Below are 26661 nucleotides of genomic sequence, written 5' to 3' on the forward strand. Positions count from 1 at the left end.
TACTCTCTTTTCATCCCACAGGGGTGTTAAGGAGGTGTTATCACCACCATCATTTATCATTTAAGGTGGTGTTATCAACCACCACTACACAGTTCAGGGAGGTTAAAAAATCCAGGAGTAAATAGATACAGCCATACACTCTGGCGCCCAGTCTGTCTGAATGCAAAGGCTGTGATGTAATTATACCATATATGTATTTATACAGTGTGTATGTGTGTGTGCAATTCCAAAGGCTGTGATGTAATTATACTATCCATGTATCTATGCTGTGTGTATGTACTATTGTACACTTGTGTACTATTCCAAAGGCTAAAATAACACATCCGAGGTTCTAAGGTTCTGGAACATCATACTCGGCAAACTTGAGGTCTGAGTTTATACTACAGTCTTAATGATACTATTTCCGTACTTTTATTATAGTTTGGGGAAAGATGGTATGCTCAGATCACACTTTCCCACGGAGGCGCTCCTTCTGCACAGCAGACTCCATGTCTTTCGTCAGTCTGATTTCCGCTCCACACATTGGGGAAGAGTAACTGAAGCTGCTCAGACAATGGTGATTCTCAGGCAAAGTTTTGGGGAGACCATCACTGCACATTCTGAAATAGTTGAAATGTCTTACTTTGATTAAAGTATTTTCCCTACTGTTTTTAGCAGATATGGTATATTGAAGGCACATACTCTATGGCCAGTAGCGTGAACCAGAAAGAAATATATTTGAATAATATCTTTAAAATATTTCAAATTTTTATTAAATATTTTTATTCAGTTTTAAGATCACAGTTAAAGTACTTTAGCATGTTATACACATGACTTACATGTGCAATTTTTAGAAATATCAAATTAAGTATAAGATTTTGAAGAAAGAAATTATATAAATGTGTATATTGACTTTTACTACACATACATCTAAGAAAGCAATAATTCTGTTGTACCATTAAGTGGAAATCACTTATTACATGGCATGTTTACACCAACTCTAAAGAGAACCAAGCCAATTTCTGAAAGCAAAAAATGAGCGATTCGGTCATGCTGAAAACTGTCAACAGACTTAAGACCTGGTGGTCAAAGGAAGCTATGGTTAATTTATGACAGATAAGTAAGCAATTCAAACCTACAAGAAAAGTTCATAATCTGGTATGTGGAATCTCAGGTGGTTTTTATTCTTTTTTGACAAATTCCTGAGAGCAAGAAACTCGTTTAGTGCTAATGAAATGAGAAAAACATTGCTGAGCATGTGCTGAGCTCCAGATCCCAAACCTCCTCCACCCCAGGTCTGCCGCTATGAGCGAGGCACTGATGTGAGGTGTCGGGGTTCGTGACCAGCCCCTCTGGGGCTGCAAAGGGAGGTCACTGCTAGTCCATGAAACGAATGCGCCTCTGTGATTTAGGTTAGAGCTTGTGAGGTAAGATTTGCAGTGCGGGTGGGAGGGAGTGGAGGCATTGAATTAGGTCCTTGTTACTCAGTAACCAGTTCTGGCCTAAGTTATTAGAAAATCTTTGGAAGGAGTAGTAATGTTCACAATAACTAGTTCTGTGCATAAAAATCAATTTAAGGGCAGGATTAGTTTTGACCACTGACAGCAGCAGAAAACAGTGGTCACTGAACTTTTAAGTACAAGGTTTCCTCTTTCAGTTACTAGTATAAATCATACCACTACAAGTAAAATTTGGCCAGGAGAGGAAATTTTTTTTGTATGTGTGAAGAAAATGTATACATATGTTTTTTAAGGAAAGCGTAGTACAAACAGATGGAGGTGTATGAGGAGAGTCAAATATATTTGTATTGTTCTCTCTTTTGTTGCTTTTTCTCTGAAATGTAAGGAAGATAATGTCCCCAGTGAAAAGGACAAGGTCATTTAATATTGGGTATAATAAACTTAGCTATCACTTCCAAACTGAAAGTAAAGCAGTCCATCAAACCCTGAATACTTCACCAGACATACCTGGTAAGATGAACTGAACAACTGGGTTTTTTTTTTATTATAAGTATGTGTTAGTCAATCTAAATAAGACACTTTTTAAAAAAAAAAAATCCCAAAACTCAAATAAAAACAAAATCCAAATCTAAGTCTTTGGGAATGCTTGTATAAATAAAAGCAACATATAATTAACAATTAGTACACTCTTTATAAGGTGCAAAACAAGGTCCTATGTGGGGAAAGCTAAATTTTAATTCCCACCTAGCAGTCACTCTGAAATACTTCATAGGTCAAATGCAATAAGAGCATTTGCTTCTACTGCCCATTTTCAGCAACACATTGTTCTCTCTGGAGAAGGCGGTTTTTGTGAAGTCAAAACACTGCAGTGGAAAATAGTGGCACTGAAGGTAGAAGCAAAAAAAAGACAAACCTCTGAAACAGGACTCACTGAAATTAACTGTTAAAGCCGAGGTAGCCCATTAGAATTGGCCTTATCTGAGGGCTCTGCGGAGCAGTGCAATCAAAGGTGAACCTCCTCACAGCATCACATACACCCCGACCTTCCCTTCACAAAGGATGACTCAGGCCTTGCACGACTTCCGCTTCCCCTTTGTTGTATAGAAGCTGGCCTCCGGCCTCCAGCCTCCAGCCCCAGCTGCTGGTCTCCAGAACACTTAGGATTCATACAGTAGTTTAGCAGGCAGCATGGTCCCACTGCTTCACATTAATGCCAAATGCCAGACTTGGAACAGAGTTACTCGATATTCCCCACCCCTCCCCCCGGCACTGTATAAACACAACATGTCATATTTACTCTTCAGCTGACTCCTAGTTCTGTATCGGTTTATAATTTGCTTGAGATTTTTACATAGGTGCAAACATTTCCATACGATGAGCCAAAGACTACAGAGTGCAAACAAAATTTTCTATGACTCAGGAAGAGTAGCATCTGACTTGATAAGAGAATGACAAGGATTACACATGTTGGATTCTATACGACCAGAGCAGCTCAGATGCTCCTTTTTGTTCATAGTGTTTCATTACTTTTTTTCTCCGCAGCAGTTTTAATGGCAGAAACTAGAGTAACAGTGACACCGTGGGAATGATCTTGGGATGGTTTTGAGGGGGCACTGGTAGAAAGCTCACCTGACAGAATTAAATAAATATACGTCTGATGTTTGTGGGAGAAAGACTGTCGGAATTACAACCATATGATATATCCTCTAACAAGGGCTTTAATGAATTAACAATTTTGATCTAAAATCTGGGAACTAACCTAATTTGGGGATAGGAACCTGTATCTTCAATGTGGCTGTGGGACATTTTTCCTTTTCCTGATCTCATTACAGTTATCCAAACAAATAAAAACTTAAAAAGGATGTCTTACAGTATTTTTTTTCTTTCACTCAGCTTCTTAGAGCTGCAGCTTCAGTTACTATAATATACTCTACACACTTCAAAATTACATAGGAAAATACCCAGAATAACTAAATAAATAAAAGGCTAAAGAAAACTGGAACAGTACTGCGTCTCCATCTGAGACTAAATCATCCACTTCCAGCATCACAGAGAAGGGCTAGGACAAATTTTTTCAAAAGATTTATATACAGGTTTGAATCCAGAAATTAAGGTTAAAAGCATAAATATTGATAATTTCAACTAGATTCAGAATGGTTTCAGAAAGATATGATACAACAATTTAGAATAAGACAAAGCAGAAGAGCATCATATTTTGGTTTGCTTGAGATATACATAAGGTGCAACAACTTTTTCTCTTGAGGATGTTTGTGGGACAAATGTTAGTGTGGATGGTGTTTGCTGGCAGATTAAGGTACACACCATAGCAATATGATTTTCCAAAATAAAAAGAATGAGAGAAGTGAAATGAAAATACAAATGGGGGGGGGGGGCACTACATGTTGATCTGAAATATTTGTGCTAACAAATGTTGTTACCTGAAAATACCAACACCCCTTTCCAGCGGATTCAGGGCATGAGAAAAGCACTATTATTGAAACCAAGACTTCACTCAGAGAAACGACAAGGCAAGTGTCTAAAGGACTATAAAGCTTTGCAGGATTTCTGCTACTCTCAGTGCCTAACCGCTTAAAAATTAAGCATTTCTACAAAAAGGTTTTTTTTTTTTTTAAGTATCTGAAAACAGTCATATCCAGTAAGTTGCCCTCCCACTCCCCCCCCCCCACCTAAGGGAAAAGCCACTGAGGTTTAGGAAAAGCAGATCAAGTAAGATATATTAATCACATAGAAAAAAGTAATCTTTTGTTTTGCTTCTTTTTAAAAAAGGTCCCATGAATATACAGCAATCTCTTAAGGAACTCTAGTGAAATGTAATCGGAGGACTGAAGGAGGGTGCTCTGGCAAAAATAGATCTATTCTAACGTGTTCTAGAGAATAACAAGTTAGTACCATTGTCAAGGTGCATGTTCTGCACCAAACAATTTCTGTTGTTGATTTTTAATTTTCTTTTTTGGATTTTAGCTAATAATTTTTAAATCACTGCTAGCAAGTGGTCCAAAAACTCCAACAGCCACCAACATTGGGACCCAGCAATTTTCAAACATACACTTTGTGTTTTGAAACTTAGAAAACATTAGTAAAACAGCATCATAGTAAAAATATTACACTAAAATCTGGGGCTGCTCACCCGATTTATTTCTATGTGAATGGGGCTAACCTTGAACCTCTGATTAACCTTGCTTACTAATTCCTTCCTCCACCACGCCCGTAATGAATATGCATTTTTGAGGACACCATTCTAATGCCTTGCTGTCCTCTTTATCTGCTTTGAAAAAAAAAATCTCTATATTCTTTTTCAATTTTGTTAGTATGTTGTACCTATTTTTCCAGCACCGAAACTGAAGTAATATCTACAACCGTGAAAAGCTAAACCTAGTCAGTACTAATAGAGTCATTTTTTGTATGGCTATTAGGTCAAATTACGATTAGAAAAAAAAAATCAACATTATAATTCAGTCAAGTATAAATAAGAAAGCTAGATAAAACCTTGTAAACTGTCACCATTTAGAGATCTAATTCAAAAGCTTCAAACTCGAACTATCACTATCAAAATTCTGCCAGTTTGAAAACCAATAAAAATTATTGCTGGAATCCAATAATTAAAATTTGGTAGTTTGTGCTGTGATGCAAGAGTGGGGAAATACTTTGTGCTATGGAACAAATACCCTGTAAAATCTGTAGCCTCCGACTAATTTTGATTTATCACTTTGCATCCGTTGCTAAGAAACAAGACACTGTGAACATCAGGTGGTTGAGTCAATATGCTGAATGTTCTAAAGCCAGTTAATCCACTTGGCACTGGCATATGTATGGTTGGTTTTATGCTCAAAAGCAACAAAACACAAAAAGGAAACAAACTTGCAGGTGGATCTATGACTGAGAGTCCCACTCTGGTCAGGCATACCTCCCTCATCATTTACTCCATATCTCCTTAACAACAAAAATGCAAAATGGCTCTAAAAACCTGCAGTGCCAATTAGGCTGTGCATAGCAATTGCTACCCGTCCAGTCTGTCTAGGATGGATGTAAAAGGTCTGTAGGTCAAAGTCCACATGAAGTGAGTGTCTTCAATGTGTTCAGAATAGTGAAGTAATACTAAGGTCACTTCTGAATAATATTTTTCTTTTTTTTTGTTTGTTTGTTTGTATGAACGATCCATTGGTCACTCAGACCCTTGTGTAAAAATAAAAGAATCCTCAAGGCATGAAAACATCAGTAATCTGCAGGACTCTTCCCCTGTCTGGGAAAATATTTGCCACAATTTGCCCCAAGCAAATTCTTCTTGGTCACTCAAGGCTAAGAAAAAAATTCAGCTCGTAAGAATTTTAACTTTTTTTTTCCTCCATCTCTCTCTCTCTCTCTCTCTTTTTTGCCAGCAAACTACCACTCTGGTGGCAAATATAAAAGTGCAGAATATATGGACCACGAGGCCGAGCATACACCACTAACAATGGTACATCTGCCTGCCCGTGCTGCTTGGGAGTCTGGAACAGGCTTTTTAATATTATTCTACAATATAAATGTAGGTATAACCTATTATATAAACCATCTTAGAACTTAAATCTCCATGTACAAAAAAGACTAAGAATATCTAATAATAACTAGTGCAGTGCGTCAGTTTTTGTTTTTGTTTTTTTGTTTGTTTTTGTTTTTGTTTTGAAAGAATAACTAGGTAATATACGAAACTAGTTTCACACTCTCTGGTTGGTAAAAGAGATGCTGGATGAGCTACAGTAAAGGCAGCCTCTTACCAAGTTACCACCTATTACCATCAAAAGCCTTCAATAGAAAGCAAAGCTCTAGGATCATCCCGTTTCTGCTCATTATCAGACAGACAACATCACCCTCAAAGACTCTGGGTTTTGAAAGAACAAACTGGCCCAGGACGCCAACTTCTGCTTCAAGTCAATCTGGGCCATGTAGGGCAACAAGCACTTGTTTGCAGTCTATATTTTCCACCACATGGACTCACTAGCATCCCTCGGTAAAGACAAGGCTAGGGTAGTAGGTAAAGCACAATGTTTTACAATTAAAGGGCGCTTCACTGGTCAGCGCAGGAAATAAGTACAGGAGCCTGTGGCATTTCTTTTGGCTGTCCGTCATGGGTGAGCGGAGTTGACCTCTGACCTCTGTAAAAGAAGAAGAAGAAACAAAGAAAGAAAGCACTTATTCAGAGTACGTGATCAGAAACAGGAGAGGAAGATGAATGACCAACAAAAGCTTCCCAATATATCTTGTTTAATAGCTACTGCTGACTGACTGCTTATGCCGTTTAATTAAAACTCTTCTTATTCTTAAAGCTTCCTTATGTTTCTTTTTTAAGGATTTCTTATCTCAATTCCTCTCACACAACTCAATAAAATACTCTGCCCCTAAACCACCACCTCCATTTTGTAGAGACAAAACCTACGAACCAACAGATTCGGGGAAATTCTCTCAGAAGTAGGAAACTTTCAGTCCAGGGCTACGGTACTAAGACAACAATCTTCCTTTGGTTCTACTGATAATAAAAAATGACAGGTTCCCTTCCTTGACTTGACCAAGAGGAAGACTCTCCTATACTAATTGATAACCTTCAGGTTCATTTCTTGAGCTATGTAATAAGAAACCCTATTTCCAAACTTAAGGACAACAAAAGCAATGGCCTCTGCAGAGAAAGAGAGGTGAACTGTGACTTAAAAAAAAAAAAAGAATGAAAACAGTGAAACCCTCCTAACTAAAGAAAAGTCTCACAGGCATATGGAGAAAGAGTGTAGAGAGAAGAAGGCAGGTACCAGCTCTGAGTGTGTGAGAAAATCCAGTCAACTTGGGCCAAAATCAACACATACAGAGAGAGAACTCCAGACAAGATTAAAAACTTCATGGAAATGCTTATCGTTTGGTTTGGACCTATACCAAATACAGCTTATTTTTCATTCAGAATTTTTGTTTAATGAGTAGAAAAAAAATATGGTTTACTTCACGGTTATAAGAAAATTTCTTGATAGGTTCTATAGAGCTTCTCATTCTAGAAAGATGATTGGGCACCTCCTTGACATTTTCTAATAGGCTTACCAAGCTTCAGCAATGCACACTCACTGCTCTGGCCTACGGTGGTCTGCAGGCCACAGCACTGTGCTGACAATATGGAAGACAGCAGCAACGTCTTCACCAGTCTGGCCGTTTCAATACAGTACCTTCTTCAGATTATGTGAAGGAAAAGGAGTTATTTTAAAATTCAAATTGTGTCTGCCCCATATCTATATCCAAGTTTCTTTCCCTTGATGCACAAGAAAGAAAAATAATATAGATAAATTACAACATATGGGGATCCAATAATCACTTGGCTTAAGATATTAAGGAATTTAGAAAAACAAAACATGTGTTTTAATCAAACCTCTGGATTAATCTGTTTATTCATGTGGGGATGCTGTAAGAACCAACTGTTCAATATGTGCAACTCTCTGCTCAAGAAAGATAAAAGTAAAGTGCTATTCTTCACTTTTAAGATTGAGTATGTAACAATATTACACAAAGCCAGAAAAATTTTACTAAGTATTGGAAAAGGAAACATAGGGGAAGAAAAGATGTAAAGTACAATGTTAAAAAGAGAGCAAGAGGGAGAGAGAAACTGGGGTGAAAGCTTACTCAGCGGAAAAAGAAAAGAAGGTAGGAGCATGATGTGGCTGCAACCAGCTGATGGTTCCACCTCCCAGTGGAAGGGCAGGTGGGATTCCTCATGACTCTCTCCGACATGACGATGCTTGTTAAGCAGCACATTAGAGCAAAGGCAATGACACTGGTGTTCAAAGGCTTGGAGTCCAATCTTGACTCAGTTTAGCTGTGTGCTCTTGGCAAGATAACTAACCACCTGTACCATCATTAAAATGGAACTAAAAAGAGACACTTGGCAGGGTTGATTTTTAAGTTAGTTTAATGAGCTTTCCTCCTCATAAAACCCCTAGTAAATAAACAGGCTCTCAACAAAGGTTTACTCCAATTGCCTATTTCCTGCATTTTGTAAAAATGACTTCCTATTTTGAGTTTCTGAACCTAATGTTAAGATTTCTTCTGGCAAGAATGCAGGTAGTACATTGTCTACTTCTAACTCTGTTGACCACCCTCTAAATTATGAACCAAGCAATGCCTAAGCAATGATTAACAGATGTGCAACCCAGCTACAATTACATTAAGCCTATAGGGGGAGGGAGGGCTGGCAGCTCTGCTTTAACGGGTAAGGGCTAACATTACAACTGAGATTCTCCAGGGGGAATTGTCTTTCTAGATGTTAAGAACACTAACCATTTGTTAGGTTGATAGTAAAATTCTAGTACGCAATATTATTCTTTCTAATGGGAGATGTTAAAAAAGAAGAACCTTTACTCACACCATTTTTTCTATGCCTGCTAGCTAACTTAGGCAGTCATACCCAAGAACCTCTTACTTACTCATTCACCCACTCATTTGTTCATTTATCCATGGATGTAGCAGGAACTGAGGAAGCTAGGTACATGAAGAATGAAACCAGTGCTTTGCTTTCAAAACGTACTGGGGGAGACAGACGTATCAACAGTTAACTACAACGCAATGTGGCAGCTGGTGTAAGAGTGCGCACAGGAGTGTGCAGGATTTCGGGGGAAGAGAGAGAAGAGTACAAAGGATGAGACAGAGCTGAAGGAGCAGCAGCAGTTCATCTAAGAGGGGGACATACAAAGGCAAGAAGCGGCCTTATCTGGATGGGAGTAAGCGATTCTATGTGACTGCAGGGCAGGGAGAAAGGAGGTGGTGACAGGGCAGGAAAGTCTGTTGAGGCTTTCTGCTACTGCAGCTGGAAGTCACAGAAGGGGAGCTGGTTACAGAGCAGAGGCATGACCAGTCATGCTCAGAAAGGGAGGCTGGCAGCAGCAAGGGTGATGGTGTGGCAGACCTTTCTGAGCCCTGAATTACGACCCCCTCTGAATTCTTATATGACCTCTTGTTTCGACAATTTACGAGGGCACCTAATAACACTGAGGCATGTATTTCTTTCTGCAAGCATTATGAGTTTGTCCTCTGTACTCGGCTGTAAAACCCCACGAGTGGAAAAGTGTCTGCGTATTATCTCCCTCGGAGACTGGAGAAAGATTTTAACCATGTCTGTCAGCATTCACTTGCTATTAGGCACTGTCACTGTACACATGAAAAGGAATTTGACTTCCTGGAAATTTCTAGAGGCTATTTGCAAGGAAGCACTAGAACTGTAATACGACAGGTAAAGAGCAAGAGGCAAACAAAGCTCATGTCGGGGCCTCCTAACCCTGGATGTGAAGAAGAATGGGGCCTGACAGGTCGGTAGACAAGTTGGGCTAGACTTCAAGTTCTTTTGTACTGGAGACTGAAAAATCTAAAAGAGGAGTGCACCTGTGGATATTCCACTTTGAATAAAATTATGAAATACCCGAATTCATAAAATGCTTTTTTTTTAACCTTCCCAAAGGATCCATTATGTAGCAGAACACCCAATTATTTACTTAGAACTTAATATACTTTCTGTCGAACTTTACTGAATTCAAAGGGCTTGCACCTCTGTGATCTCATCTGATCCTTACAACTTGATGATTCTTTAGGGATATCATTATGCTAAATGGAAGAGGAGAAAACTGAGGCCCAAGGAAATAAATTACTTTGTGGCAAACACAGACAGAGGAGGAAAAATCCAGGCCTCCTCCTTGCAGTGAGTCAGATGCCGAGATGCTTTTTCCTGAATCACACTGTTTTCTTCCACTAGTACCACCACTGCCACCAACACCGTCCTCAATGGGGGTTAGTTACCACATGCTGGTACTGGGACATTAGATTGATTCTATACAACATCCCTGTGGAACGAGAACCTCTTACAGCCATTTTACAGAAGAAAAAAACAGATGGTAGAGAAGTGAATGATCTTGCTCAAGGCTTTACTGTCCAAAGATGGCAGAAGTAGGACTCAAACCCAGGTCTGAGACCTAACTCTAAAGCTCATGCATGATGATTAGATAATGCAGCTTCTCTGCTCTCTCAGATTTCTTCTAGAAAGGAAGCTTAGCCACTACAGTCACTGTGAAACACCGGGCTGGCTGGATTCCCCTGTATTTTTCCACACTGCTGAACAGTATACATGCTTGGGTGACATCTCATAAACAAAACTGCTCCTGAACCAAGTCTCGTGAACCCAGTACATTGTGAACAATACCACAAATCACGTCAGAGAGGACGATTCGGGTTTCCATGTCAGTGTCTCCACCCCTGTTCCGTGAAAGGGGCGAAGCTGCACGGGGTGCCCGGCACCGGAGAGGTTCTCCACCGCTAACCTGTGCACATTTTCCATGGCGGCCACCTCCGCCAGCGCCGCCAGGCTGAAGAAGGCGGACACGGCTGGCATCTCCGGGGTGCTGCTCCGCGTCTCCGCATGGTGTGAGCATTCGTCACTGCAGCCTGTCTCGGTAACTTTAGGGAGACTCCTCTGCAGTTGTTCCTTTGGTTTGTCATCTGTGACGAAAGGAAAATTCATCATGAGAGGCTCACTCTGTTCTCCCCGGAGAAGGGACACGGAGAAAACTCAGTGCCAGACAATGTGAAATGATCTAATATGCTTTACCATTCGCTTTTGTCATCCACCCAATATTAAGGCTTTTACAGAATCTTTCCTTCCACAGGAATAAAACTCTTTTATTATGCTCAATTGCAACTATGGGCAGCACTGAGCCCTGATGCTGGGCAGAAGCGCTGTGTTTCATCCAAGGTCAGAGTAGGTCGGTGTTGGAGTGAGAGGGAAAAACGGGCCTTGGACAAAATAAAACCCCAGGGACTTCTGCAGAGGGGCCTGTGGATGCTGTACAAGGGCCCTTAAAAACTCAACTGACCAAACTCTTCTGACAAAGCCGCCGCATGTCCCACCATGGCACCTGGGACATTTGGTACGCTGTGTTACCCACACTAGGATGGCCTACACAAATCCCAAGGAGCTTATCTATCCCAGTGAGATCCTAAACTGTTATTTTTGTTCTGAAGACCCACTGAAAGGAAGACAAGGGCTCTCTGGTATTTTTGAAGAGGTGGCTGAAATGTAATGCCAATACATCTGTTGGAAATGAGTACACCTGAGTACACCTTCTTTATCATGCAGCTGTTACAGAGGAGGAGGAGGAGAGATCTTTACCATGGTTTTAAAAACATTTTAACCACGGAAATTGATAAAATGCTGTAAATGTCACACAGAGCATGAAAATGCTACGTGCTTTTCAACATAAAAGGAAATGTTTTCGAAAATCTTCCACTCCTACAAGCAAACATGAGGCTACAACAATTTACATAATATGAAAGTCACAACAGAATCCCAAGTGGAAAGGGAAGGAGACAAGAGTCTGCTGGACTGAACATCAGGAAAACTAGATTCCGGTCCTCATCCCACTTAGTAGGCTGCTGCTTTATAAAACAAGATTCTAACTAACTCTTTGAGCTTCACCTCTTACGTGACAGGGCAAAACGGGGGGTATTTAATATGCTTTGAGGTTCTAACAATCTCCATATGCAAAACACAAGTGCCCAGAATTCACTAATTGACTTCTCTCTCAGTATACAATGAGTCTCTAGGAATAATGAGATTAACCTAAATCAGATATTTATAAATATCACTCTCAAAAATCATTCACTTACACACTTTTTTTCCCTATTTATAAAAGTCATTATGGACATTTGACCTTTTTCTGGAAACCAGATTAGGCTGAGGGGAAGGAATACTTCCTTCAGGGCAGATAGAATGAGATGCTGGAGGTGCTGAAAGGCAGAAAGGAAACAGCTAGGACCACTAATGCCATTGGTGCAGCACCATAATACTGGAGCGGGGGGTGCCCGGTGTCACTCTCTGACACCACTCCTTAACCAGGGCCACGCAGGCCGTTCCACAGAAGGCCCCAGAACAGCAAACAGACCACAGGCCACAAATGGAAATGGAGACATTCACTGTAAGGTAATGTTTGGTTAAGGATTAGCCCAGAGAACTAAGAAATCCAGAAGCACCCTCAGGCACCCTCCGTGGTCTGAATCAGCACAACAGGAAGTGCGGGGCGCTTCCTCAGGTCAATTCACTGGTTTGAATACCAGATGATCTGGCTTGTGGCGACCTGAACAGTGAGCCATGGAGAAAGACAAATTCGTCAGTACTTTTTAGTCTCGGATCTTTGGAAATTTATTAAATCAAGACTGTTTTTGTGCATGCGGAGCAAGGGAAGGAGTTGCTGAGAGCCTTAAAATTTTCCTTTCCTTTCCAGGAATTCCAGATATGCTCTTGGGAAAAAGAGTTATGATTTTAAAATACAGACTAAAACATGTACACTGAGGAGTCTGTAGAAAACCAATTCTTGAGGAGACCCAGAGAGAGACAACGTTACTGTGACCAAACCCACAGAACGGACGCATTTTTCAGTGAGGACCCACAGGTGGCTCACAGTCACTTATGGCCAGCTGCTTGCTCTGGTAACCTGTCTACTGTGCCCTCATCTTACCCAAAGTACCTCCTGCTGGTGATACCCGGCCATCTGCTGTCCTGACAAGGTGTGTGATCTTGGTTTTCCTTGCTTTTCTCTTTTGGCTGCCCACCAAGGGTTCTTGCATTGTTGTTGGCTCTGGAGTGTTGTAAATGGATGGGGCATTTTTAACCTTATAAGCAGGCTCTGTGGTGTTTTTGTCTTCTGAAAATATGGCTGAAATAGGACAAACCATATATATAGTTAACACAAGGCACCAACATTGCTCTTGGAAGGAAACATTTTAAATGTCTGACCCATCTAAATTACATTTAAGAGTTTTCAAAGTATTGATGGAAAAAAAAGAAGTAAAATATTGCCCATAATTTTAAACAAATATATCTATTTACATTTACTTTGATAAATTAAATACAGAGGATTATGATGCCCTCTCTTTCAACAGAATACTGAACCAAGAGGCCACTGGAGTAACATTTTCAAAGTATTTGTAATCTTGCAAGTTGGTAGAGAGGATAGTGTATGCAAATCTGAATAAATTGTGTCCCAAGAGACCACAATTTCTGCCTGTGGTCGGGGTCTCAGTCTGAGATCCTTTTGACCAGCTAGTCTGGAGAGGATGATGAAAGAAGGTTCTCTTCCTCTGAGGCCACTGAGATTAAGTACGTGCTTCTTAAATTTACAGTTATCATTGGGACATTTGCTTTCAACTTCCAGGTTGGACTGATGAGAAAAGAAGCCATTGGGGAGGCCTGGCCTCTTCTGCATACTGACTCCTCAGTAAGGACCTGGCAAACACTGGTGAAACCAGTATATAATGACTCTACCATCAGCTGAATTCTAGGAGCAGGTGAATGTGCTTTAAGAGATAATTTAATGAAGTACCACATATCAGTAGGGCAGGGCTCCTGGAAAGGTTAGTTTTAGGTACTCTAATTCTAATGGTAATACCAGCAAACCACTGAATAGCACAGGATTGTATCCTGTTAGTCACTGTGTCAAGAGTAAGGGATACACTTGCCACCAAAGACTTTGCTCCCGGTTCAAACGAGTCAGGAATGCTGCGTCTCTTCATACACACTCATTTCCTTACGAGTTTGCCCCTCCCTCTCTTCCCTCTTAAGATAAGAATATGCAGAAATATATAGATTAAGCATTTAAGAGTATATACTTGTAGTCAAGTTTCCTGATTGGGACTGCTTTTATTCCAGTGACCTAATGGCTTTTGGGTAGGGAAAAGAGACATCTTTCCATTTTTTTGATTATCCAATCTCTTAAGACAGCCAGAGAAATTGTTTTTGATAGAGAAAAGGGGAGTGTGGTTCAGGAAATCAAAGTCTGATATGACAAATTCTGTGCAAACTGTACCAGGAGGATACCTAGAGGTGCTTATCAGAAGGTGGATATGAAGGTAGACATTGGAAGTAAGACAATATATGTAATGTAGGAAGACAAGAAAAGCTAAAAGAAGAGGAAAAGAACAGAGCAAAAATAACCAAGGGTGTGAAAAAAAAATGCACTTACTGGTATAAACACTTGCATAGGTTTCATTTAAAAATTTAAACTAGCTCCCTAATGGGTTTAGGTACATCCTTCAGAAAGGAGGCTATGAATTAGTAAGATTTTTTGCCCTTAAGAGTTTGATTCTGGGCTTCCCGTTCCCAAACAAGTGGGAGATAATATCACTTACATCAAGAGAAAGAATTTGAAGCAGAAATCATATCATGATTTGTGGCTTGGCCTTATCATATTACTGTGTAACAGATGGCTGTGTGTAGAGAGGTTTAAGATAATAGTTCTTTGGGGGAAAAAAAAAACTTATTTGATAATGCTCCCAAACACCTTCTCAAGCAAATAATCAAAAATGAGGAAAAAGGCTCCTTTTAAATTGTAGATCTACACCCCAGTCAAACAGTCTTAGCACATTTATACTTTGATAGTTAGCTTACCATAAGCCAGTGGTAGTATAAATGTATTTTAATTTTTTTTCAATTTAAACTTCAATAAATGCTACCAGAAAAATAAGATAATTTGTTTAGAAACACTCCAAAGGAGTTTAATGACTCTGCATTAGCCCTGAAATTCAAAGCCTCCCACATAAAGAAGTCAAAATCTGAGTTTGCAATAAGCACTAAATAATCTCTATTGGGTATTCACAAGCTTCAAAATTTCTAGTTTCTTATCCAGATCCATCAGTTGATCCTTCTGATTATAGGGGGAACCTTGTGATTTCTCCAGTACGATCACTGCATTATCAATGGATCTTCTACAAGAACTAACTTCTTCCCTCTTTTCCTTCCGCTTCCCAGTAAAATCCTTGCAGGGTACACCAAAGGTGAAGGGTGCGTTACATCAGAACTGCTTACAGAAAGAAAGAACCAAACAGGTGAAGGAAAAGTCAAAGAAAAGGCACAGACATCAGAAGAGGGCCAAGAGAACTGGGAAAGATGACCTGATTTCTACACCAAGACTAAGCAGTAATGGAAATAATAGAGTCAAGGAGAGACTTGGATTCTACGCTTGGCTTTTTAATCTACTAACTGTGGGACCAGGAGTCTCAGTTTCTTCATGTAAAGATGGAAGCTGGACTAGATTAGCTCTAAAGGGGCCATCCAGCCCTAAAATTCTTTTTGTTTTGCCACATAGGCTAGAATCAGGGTCCTGGCCAGTGCTTTCTGCAGCCAGCTCCAGTCTCAAGGCTGTAGAAGAGTACCCCCTTGACTAGGGCTGTTAGTTTTTTGTTTTTGATGAGCCTACAGATGATTTCATTTCTTTTCAGTATCTACTCTTTTTCCCACGTGTTTCAGACGAATTTCCTGTGTATTTCAGGCAAAAGAAGCCAAGGGCTGGCTGCAAAGGGACTGCGAATGGGAGGTGTAGTTCAGGCCTGAAGGCAGACCGGGACTACAGGAAGCTTAGAAACCAGCAGACAAGGAACCAGGGGGTCAAAGGCAGACTGGCCAATGGATTACCAGTGATCATCAAGTCCCAGAGGTTAGCGTGCTGGGAGACAGTAAAGGAGTGAGTCAGGTTGCAGACAAGTAAAAGAGGCAAAAAAGGAGAATACACTGGAAGTTCTCATAAATCACTGAAAATGAGGCAATGTCATGTCTCCAGATGTCATCTTCTCTAAACCTACAGTCAGATCAAGAAGTAATCAGGGGGCCTGCAGATGATCCACATTTGAAAAAGGTATGTAATGTGATCTTGCTAGAGTTTAGAAGAGAGGCTAGAATGCTCTGACCCAGGGGTGACCCCCAGAACATCCTGTCTTGTCTGGTGGCCTACACCAATGACAGCCTTCAGGGTCAGTGCTCAGGGAGAAGCCTCTTCTAGGACAGAAGAACTGGGAAAGGCAGTTAGGGTTAAGTCACTACAGTTGACTCTCGAACAACACAAGTTTGAACTGAGCGGGTCTACTTATGAGTGGATCTTTTTCAATAAATGTGTTACTATAGTATGACACAATCCACAGTTGGTTGAACCCGTGGACGCAGAACTGCTGATGTTGAGGGCCTGGAGGGCCAGCTGTGAAGTTACACGTGAATTTTTAACTGAGGGGCTGGAGGGAGAGAGTGTACCCTTAATCCTGCTTTGCTGAAGGGTTAACTACAGTTGTCTAGGACAAAACAGTAGATCTGGGTCCAGCAACATCAGCAAAGCAAACAAAAGCTTAGTGGTATGAAAAATTAATAAACAGAAACCTCAATTAAACAGAGTCAAGAGACCGAAGGGGGAGCTCTCACGCCCTGTGATGATAGCGGAGCTCAACAGGAAGCAGAAAGACTCCTCTCTCTTTTCCTGGCAAGGACTCAGCCAATGAAAAGCCGTGGACCTGGTTTACTAAAGCCCTCACAATTTCTTTTTTCCCTAAAAGTGTCTCCTTCCCTGGATGTGTGGGGACTTGCATGTGGCTCACCATGATTACAGACCCCAAATTTAAATTCTCTGCTGATCCTGAATAAACCCATCTTTGCTGGAGAAATAACTGGCAGGCTGTTAGTTTCAGGTCAACAGTGGTGAGGAACAGGAGACAGAAAAAGCTAAGAGGGAAACAGCCCAAAGTTATATACCAGGATAGCAAGGCAGTTCCGTTTTTTTCTCTCCCTGCCAAACTAACGGAAATGTGAGAAAAGGAAGGCTTTTTGTCCTCTGAAAACAAATTAGTCATTTCTCTTTAGGCTTGTAATTGAACACACAAACCTACCCAAACACCACAAAACAAGTCCACAGGGCTGGTTTTTACACTCCACAATAATCATAACACATTTGGAGTGTATCATCTGAGGGTGATAATGGGAGCTCACTCCTGGAGCAACATTAGGAATGTGGTAATAAGAGGCTGTCTTGTTTTCCAAACTCTGCTCCCAAAATGTAGAGTAAGTTTTTTGGGAAAACAGCACTGAGCTTGTCTTGTACCCCAGGAGGCCACTAGAGAGCTCCAGAGTCATGAATTCACATGCCAATTAGGGGAGTCAAACTTGCACTGAAATTATTATAGCCAAATCTGGAATCTCACTGCCATGGGTTGGTCTCTCATGAGCTGAAGATGCAGTCAGATGCTGAATGGAACACAGGAATCAAATGAATGAGCCTTATCTAAGATCCTGGGGGACTCTGCTGAAGTTATAAAGCGACTACTTTGAACTTGAGAAAAGAGATCAAGTTAGACTAAATATGTGGATCATGTTTCAAAATCTAACTATAAGCCAGATTTTTTTCTCCCCTGTAATTAGATTTATCTATTTGCAAAGAAACTAGTCTTATGGATATACCTAGTCTGAGGTTTTTTGTTTGTTTGTTTTTGTTTTTCTTCTTGTGAGATAGCATTTATAGTTTCAATAAATAAGGGCTATCCAGATACACCTGAAAAATCCGCGGTAGTGGCCAGTGTGCTTTAGCGCTGGTTTCCTCCCTTCCTGCTAATGCTGGTTAGGCTTCAAGTCCTTATCATGTATTTGGGGTTAATAAGCCCTCCCTAAATCTACTGGCGTTGCTGTCAAGATTAGTTTTTACAAAAAGAATACGTGAAAGCTCTCTGGAAACATAAAGCAGTATTAAGTATTAATCATCACCATCAATATTATTACAGTTAGAAACCTCTAGCTTAAGCATGAACATATGACATCATAACTTGGTAGAAAGATAAACACAGTGGTAGAGGTAGGTTATCTTGGTTTATCTGAAAACTTTACCTTGAATTCTAGTCTATAGTCTACAGGCAATCTTTTTTTATGATCCTCAAAAGTTTTAAGAAATGGCTTTGATTTTGAATTTTAAAAGTATGGGGGAAATAAATCCTTAAAACACATTATAAGCTTAGCATTTAAACCTCAGCTGTGATTACTAAGAACCTGAAGATTCCTGATATTTGGGGGGGGGGGGGGAATTGAAAGCCAGCTATACTCAGGGTGGTGTAAAGAAAGGCCAGTGAACTTTAAGTCATCTACTTCAACAGAAGTCAGGAGCAGCTAACAGCTGCATAGCCCCAGTTGAATCAACATTTCATTTAATAGACGTCAGCTACAAACACCTACTAATGAACCTTTTGCCCAGGGTGGCTTACAAGAGCTAAAATTATCCAGATTATGGTTCCATTTTTCTGTTCTTGTATATTTATAACCTCCCAGGTAAAGTTTTAACAAGCAGTGATACAGCCATAGGCGAGAGAGGATGATGCAGTAAAGGGCCTAGATAATTCACAAAGCACAGCCACCAACTGAATCAGTAAATGTAGGGGATGGTATGGAAATAAATAACAAAAATGGTCACTTTAAATTACTGGTTAATTTCCAGTGCTCAAACTGATTCCTTTTTCCCTGGCCACGTAAAATGAATTTGCACTCTACACTAAAGGACATGCAATTTTCAATGCATGTTCTCCAAAGTTTTGTTCCATAAACACGAATAATAAATAATAAATATAATTAAATAATAACAATAATAAATATTTTCAACTAAGCCCTTGAGACTGCCTAGAAGAATCAAAATTGACTTGCTTTTCTGCCCTGCAAAGGACAGAAAATTAGGGCTTCAGAATATCGTATTTTCAGCATCACACCACCCACTCAAGGTATCACAGTAATGAAATCATTCAGTGTTAGAGGGGATATTTATAATTCATGTGTTACTATGCTTTATCATCCACCCCCCTCAAAGCACACATACCTTACAACAGAGTACAAATATGGAGAGTGAATCCTAGCGAGGTAAAGAGCTTGTGAATTAAAAACCGCTAATTAGTAGCAGATCTGAGACTAGTACCAGGTCTCCTAATTCCTATCTATTTCACTCTTTCCACCACCCTGCACGTGCTATGATTTCTCTTTTTATATGAGGTAGGGTTTTCATTGTTTAAAAAACAAAATATTTAGAACAGTACCATTTCAAGAAAAGAGTAATGAGGTCTTAAATGCCTCCTCTAGACTCCTCTGATAGTTCATCACAGCCCTACATTTATCAACTCTGTGCAGAACGTACTTTTAAAATATACAAGAGTGAATGTATGTCAAATTGGGGATGCTAGGATCTAATGCTGAGAGCAGCATATCTTGTTTTGTCAGCAAAGTGCAGAAATGATACTCCACAGAGGTTGTGAATGTGAAGTAACAGGTGAGAAAAGAGATGTACTGCTGGCGTTTTCCGTAAAAGCCAAACGACATAAAAGCAGACATAGCGCATGTGAGCCGTGCCTACCGAGCAACAAAATGAACTTGAGTTTGAATACTTTTAACAATTATCTTTAAAACATGAGTATTTTTGATAAGTGACTCAAGGCTACACGTCCATTTTAATTTTTTCTCCTTTTAATAAAGGAATGAGAGTGTATTTGGGAATCAAAAGACATGGACTTGTTCATTAAGTTCCCCTTGGCCATAAGTGAATCAAAGGATGATCTGTGAGATCCCTCCTAGTTCTCAAAGGAAGTGACTCCTCCGTGAGCACTACAAAAATGTTCAGCTCTTTAAAATATCTAAATAGGAAAAAAAGGGGATCAATGAGAAGAATGAAAGGATGGCCCCTTACCCACCACACAATTAGCATTCACCTAAGGGTTCAACTTTTAAGAGGAATTAGATAGTCACAAATAAACATGACTGTGGGAAATTTTGAAATAAAATCTGCACCTGGGACCTATAACCTTATACTACTCAACGTGGGACTTCTCTTTGGTTATTACCCATAAGCCTCTGGGGCATGCCATTCGATCAGCTAGAGGTACTGGGAGGGGAGCCAGGAAGGAAGTTCAGGTCGGGAACCACGTCCGCAGGGCGCCCAGGTCCAGCCAGCCAGGAAGCGCCCTGTGCTGCACGATGTGACTCCCCACGCAACGTCAGCTGCAACGCTAAGTATTTTTAGTTATACAAACCTCCAATTTCTGGTTATTGTGGTTCAAAGGTTACGAATCCCTCTTTGATAGAGTAAACGCCACATGACCCACAGCCTGACCGTAAGTAGGGTCAAAAATCTACCAGTTGTGATTTGAAAATTAAAAATAACCCAATTATGAACACTCAGGTCTAATGTTGTTGGTCGAGCCTGTATGAATTATGCCCTTTTAAACCTACAAAAATTATGCTATTTCCAGCACAGACCACCTGAAATGATACAATAAATGTTGCTTCTTTTACCTTCTGCAGGGTGAATGGCATCCAAGAAGAGTTGCTTGTTTGACCATTTATCCCCACTTCCTAAAAACAATGACAGAAAAGGAAAGTGAGCCTCTACCCCTAGTACAGACACATACACTATAAAAATAAGACAACACGCGAAACGACTTAAATAACAAGCATTATCAGACAAATGAAGCAGAATTTTACCTCAACTATTTAATTCTCAAAACTGCATTTGCCAACTAAAATAATTAGGTTATATAGGAGATGCATTAAACAATTTTGCCTTTCATAAAATATGTTGCTGGATAATTTCTAGGACTTTAATCAAGATACTCTGAGGATTGGTTAAAAGGTAACGATGAAACCTGACATTTTACCTAGAGTGATACCTCTCCACTGGAAGCAGGGAAAAAATATTAACACACAAAACAAAACTAAGAGGCCAAAGTGGGGGTGAATATAAAACCCAAATTAAGTAAAATGTTACACAAAAGACCACGCAGGCACGTATGTCTACACACAGAAGACAGCTGCAGTTTAAGCCTCATTCCAGAGATACGGAAGGCTCCACATCTGGCCATGCAAGTAGGATGCAAATGGGCATCGAATGAATAGGTTCATGGCAGTCATGACACTAACATGCAGAGAGATGCCAGAGAAAGCCTGACTTCCAGGACATGTGGCTGTATTCAACCAGATGGATTCTTTCTTCTGTGTGAAAGAAGATTGGGAGTCCTGAACTGTGAGAAGAGAGAAATCTTCAGATGAGCCCTGAAGAGGTTCAAGGGCCATCTAGATCGTAACAACGAGACAGATGCTCAGAGTAAAGGGAGGGTCGAGTGCATATGTCTCTAGTGCCCTCTGGAAATAACAGTTATGTGAATGAAGGAGGTGGGACGAGTCTAGCAAACGAAGTATATAGATAGAAAAAAGAGGTTACGACGTGGGAATGGAATCCTTCTTGACAAGAATCCTCGGGTGTCAGAGAAAGTACAGAAACTGGGGGACTATCACATGAATATGAAAATGATACGATTTCAAGAGGTAGGAAACTGTGGTCCTGGTATGAAGGCTGCCAAACGTGAAAAAAATCAAGAATAGTTGAAGAAAATAAGCAGAGAAGAGCTTAAGAAGACTAAATAACAAAATGTGCCAAATACAGACAAAAAAAAAAAAAGCAATTTCAGGATTCATGTGGAACTCTGAAAAGAGACAAACACAGGATTTGATTAGGAATCCAAGAGAAGGAGACCTCTCTTTGCATTTAGCTGCAGAGTCTAGAAATATTGAATGTGCCTGTGTCAGGAGCCGATGACACTGAAGCAAGCAGAGGGGAGGCAGAGGCAAAGGCGGTGCAGTGAAGCATCACTCAAAGATGGATTCACAATGGAGGTGGCCGAGAAACCTTAATGGAGGATGGAAGGCACCAATACCTTTTTCCGGAACATTAGGCTTCTCCTTTTTGTGCTTATATTTGCTGACAATTTTGTGGAATAAGTTCTTTTTCTGAGACTGGAAAGGACCTACAGACAATATTAATATAAATATATTTAAAATTCACAATGCTTCATAAAACAATACTGTGTATTTCTAAACAATTACACCCTCTCCCAACCTGTGGAATAAGCAAACTGAGTCACAAGAAATGTCATCTTGCATCTTTTTTTTTTTTTTCATCTAATTTATGCTTAAGTGCCCTTCCCTGGACTTATTGAAAACCCAGTGAGATTTTCCTTAGAAATGTATTGGGCAGAAGCCTCCATTAGGGCTGAGACTCACTCAGCAGAAACTGCAGATTCAGTGACTAGAGACAGACCACAACCAGTAACAGCAGAGCAGATGTAGTCTGTAATAAAGAAGAGATTTTACTTTAGATTCCTGAATATTACAAAGATGGCATGGGTATTTCCTCTCTCCTAAGAAACTGATTTTTCACAAGGACAGCACTTTGAGGACAAAGATCAGGTTGGCCCGATGGCATTAGATAGCTTTCTAGCTTTTTCTGAGGACATTCTAGGAAGAAAAACGTGTTTAAAAATAGAAAAATATTTGCTGAAACTGTTTGAGGGGGAGGGGAAGCAGGGATCGGGAAATAGGGAGATCTCAGACTGTGTCTTAGTTTTCCCAGATAAAGAAAACTGGGATTTTTCAGTTACCCATCAGAAATGCCAACAATAGCACTGACTTTCCAAAAGTAGGTTGCTTTCTACACTTTGCTGATATTCCTCCGTGAAACTGACATTTTACGTAACTTCTGTTTCCTCATCTGTAAATGTGGGTAATAATAGTGCCTAACTCACGGGGGTGAAATGAGGACTCACAAGGTCAGAAGCTCTGCAAACTGCCCTGCTGCATCTCCCCAGCTACCTGCATCTGCGCCCACGTGCCCTGCCTTCCTGCCAGAGGCAAACTATCTGTGCTCCTGTCTAAAGTATACAATTCAGTAGTTTTTATATTCACCAATACTGGCAACCACCATCACTTTCAGAACATTTTCACCACCTCAAAAATAAATCTCATGTCCTTTTGCTGTGACTGCTCCCTTATCTGTAGTCTCTCTACCCCTGAACAATCACTATCTACTTTCAGTCTCCATAGATTTACTTATCCCGGAAATTTTCCTACAAATGGAATCACAGAATAGGATTTACATTTCATATAAATGGAATCATATAATATGGTCTATGGTTTCTGGATTCTTTCACTGGGTGTAACATTTGCAAGGTTCCTTCATGTTGTAGCATGTATCAGTATTTCACTCCTCTTTAAGGTCAAATAATAGTCCATTGTATGAATACACCATATCTGTTTATCCATTCATCAGCGGATGGACATTTGTTTCCACCTCTTGCCTGTCATGAATAATCCTGTTATGAACATTCACGTACAGGCTTCTGTGCGGATACGTGTATTCATTTCTCTTGGACATCTACCTAGGAGTGGAATTGCTGCATCATAATAGTAAGTCTGTTTAACCTTTTGAGGAACTGCCATACTGCTTAACATCCTCAACCAAACTTACTATCTTCTTGACTACAGCCATCACGAGGAGGCAAAACTTTCTTATTCATCAGCGGATGAATAACTTTCTTATTGTGGTTCTGGTAGCCATTTCCCTGATGACTAATAATGCCAAGCATGTTTTCAAGTGCTTTTTGAGTTGTCTTTTCTTCTTGTTGAGTTGCAAGAGTTCTTTACATATTCTAGATAAAAGTCCCTTCTGTCAGATATGTGATTTGCCAATATTTTCTCCCATTCTATGGGACATTTCTTTACTTTCTTACTAGTGTCCTTTGAAGAACAAAAGTTTAACATTTTGATATAGTCCAACTTATCATTTTGCCTTTTTTTGCTTGGGCTTTTGGTGTCCTGTCAAAGGATCCATTGCCAAATCTGAGGTCATTAAGATTGATGTCTGTGTTTTCTCTGAAAAACTTACATAATTTTAGCTCTTACATTTAGGTCTTTGATCCATTTTGAGTTAATTTTTGTACACTGTGTGAGGTAAGTAAGGGTCCAACTTCTTTTTTTTTTTTTTTTTGCATGCAGACATCCAGCTGTCCCAGCACCAATTTTTGAAAAGACTATTCTTTTCCAAGTGACTAGTCTTGGCATCCTCACTGAAAAATCTATTTACCAATGATGTGTAGGTTTATTTCTGGACCATCAGTTCTATTCTATCGACCTCTATATGTCTATGTTTATGGCAGGACTATGCTGTCTTAACTACTATTTTTTGTAGCCAGTTTTGAAACTGAGAAGACCATTTTGGCTATTCTGAATCTCTCTCAATTCCACATTAATTTTATGATCACTTGTCAGTATCTACAAAGAAGCAAGCTAAGATTCTAATAAGGATTGGGTTGAATCTGTAGATCAGTTTGAGGGAGTGTTTCCATCATAACAGTACTAAGTCTTCTGATCCATGAACATGGGATATTTTCCCATTTATTTCAATCATCTTTCTTTCAATAATGTTTTGTAGCTTTCAGTGTGTTGCACTTATTTTGTGGAATTTATTCCCAAGTACTTTATTCTTTTTGATGCTATTGTAAATGGAATTGTTTTCCTGATTTCATTTTCAGATCACTCATTTCAAGCACATAGAAATACAACTGAATTTTGTATAATGATCTTGCACATTGAAACCCTGCTGAACTCATTTATCAGCAATAACAGTTTTCTAGTGGATTCCTTATTTTCCTATACAAAAGATCATGTCAGCTGAGAGTCAAGATAGTAATACTTTTTCCTTTCCACAATCTGGATGCCTTTTGTTTCTTTTTCTTGGCTAGAACCTCCACTACACTGCCGAATAGAAATGGTGGAAGTGGACATCCTTGTTTTGCTCTCCACCTTAGGGGGAAAGCAACCAATCCTTTACCTTTAAGCCTAAGTTTTTTTGTAGATGTCCTTTATCAGGCTCAGGAAGTTCCCTTCTATTCTGAGTTTGCTGGGTGTTATATGAAAGGGTGTTGAATGTATCAAATGCTTTTTCTATATCCACTGAGATGAACTTGTGGATTTTTCTTCGCTGTTGTTCTTTTGATATGCAATATTATGTTAATTGATTTCTGGATGTTAAACCAACCTTGCATTTCTGGGTAAAATCCCAGCTGGCCATGGTATGTAATTCTTGTATGGATTCAATTTGTTAGCATTTCGTTAAGGCTTTTTGTGCCCAAAGCTGTAAGAGACGGTGATCTGCAGTTTTTCTTTCTTGTCAGGTGTTTTGACATTAGGGTAATACTGACCTTATAGAATGAGTTGGAAAGTGTTCCTTCATCTTCTAATTTTACAGACAAGCATATGAAAAACTTGTATTAATTCTTCTTTACATGTTTGGTAGAATTCAGTGGTGAAGTCATCTGGGCCTTCGACTTTTTTGGGGGGAGGGCACTTTTTTGATTACTAAATTCAATCCGTATACTAGTTATAGGTCTATTCAGATTGTCAATTTCCCCTTAAGTCAATTTCAGCAGTCTGTGCCTTTCTAGTAATTGTCCATTTCATGTAGGTTATCTTATCTATTGGCATATAATTGTTCATAATATTATTGTTCATAATATTCCTTGATAATCCCTTCCACTTTTGTAAGGTCAGTAGTAATGGCCCCTATTTCATTTCTGATTCTAATAATTTGAGTCTTCTTTTTTTCCTGATCAGTTTAGCTAAACACTTCTCAAACTTACTGTTCTTTTCAAAGAATTAGCTTTTGGTTTCAATGATTTTCTCTATTGTCTTCCTATTCTTTAATTATTTTCATTTCATTAATTTCCTCTCTAATCTTTATTATTTTCTTTCTTCTACTCCCTTTAGGTTTAGTTTGTTCTTTTTCTGACAGTATCTCAAGACAGCTTAGGTTATGGATTTGAGATCTTTCTTCTTTCATAACATATGCATTTATATCGGTAAACTTTCCTCTAAGCAACGCTTTAGTTGTATCCTATAAATTTTGGTATGCTGTGTTTTCATTTTATTTCTCTCCGTTTTCATTTTATTTATCTCAAAGTATTTTCATATTTCCCTATTGACTTCTTTGATTTACTGGTTATTTAGAGTATATTGTTTAATATCCACATATTTGAATGTTCTATAAATGTCTGCTACATCTAGTTATTGCCCAGTGTTCAAGTCTTCTCCTTCCTTGTTGATCTTCTGCCTAGTTGTTCTATCAAACCTATTCTTTTTTCTATATTACTGCTCACCTTCTAACATATTATATACTTTTCTTATTGTTTAAGGCTTGCTTATAGTCCAGCATTCCCACTATAATGTAACCTCCATCGAAGCAGGGTTCTCTGTTTTCATTCACAGATATATTTTACATATCTAGAATGGTGTTTAACACATGACTAGTTCTCAATAATATTGTTGCATGAACAAATAAAGCTTCTAAAACACTGGATGGCACCAACAAAGAGCTTAAGAAGTGACAGCTGTTGTTGTTATTACTAATAACATAAAGGTGTGCAAGTGTTTTATGATGACTACACCAAGCCATCCTTCTAAATAACCAGTAGCAAATACTTCTGAATTAGCTGCTGGTGGTTTGAAATGGAAACAGAAAATGCTTCTTATTTGTTTTTTGTTTTTTGGGGGGAG

The 26661-nt window shown here is 39.5% G+C and overlaps 1 protein-coding gene across 10 annotated transcripts in view; it reads right to left on the reverse strand.

Moving 5' to 3' along the window:
• Nucleotides 1-725: 725 nt before the first annotated feature.
• Nucleotides 726-26661, reverse strand: part of BBX (BBX high mobility group box domain containing) — a 256822-nt gene continuing 230886 nt past the window's right edge. For 8 of the 10 annotated variants that reach the window (XM_031456188.2, XM_010978412.3, XM_064495734.1 and 5 more), the window contains 5 exons: nt 21990-22079; nt 20572-20631; nt 12962-13159; nt 10769-10946; nt 726-6589 (listed from right to left, as the gene is read on the reverse strand). In XM_031456188.2, coding sequence (XP_031312048.1) covers nt 6502-6589; nt 10769-10946; nt 12962-13159; nt 20572-20631; nt 21990-22079 — 614 coding nt within the window. In that variant the 3' untranslated portion in view covers nt 726-6501. The remainder of the gene's footprint in view (nt 6590-10768; nt 10947-12961; nt 13160-20571; nt 20632-21989; nt 22080-26661) is intronic. The other 2 variants (XM_031456214.2, XM_031456220.2) reach the window with 2 other exon arrangements.

Source organism: Camelus dromedarius, chromosome 2 (genome assembly GCF_036321535.1).
Source record: "Camelus dromedarius isolate mCamDro1 chromosome 2, mCamDro1.pat, whole genome shotgun sequence".
NCBI classification, from domain to species: domain Eukaryota; kingdom Metazoa; phylum Chordata; class Mammalia; order Artiodactyla; family Camelidae; genus Camelus; species Camelus dromedarius.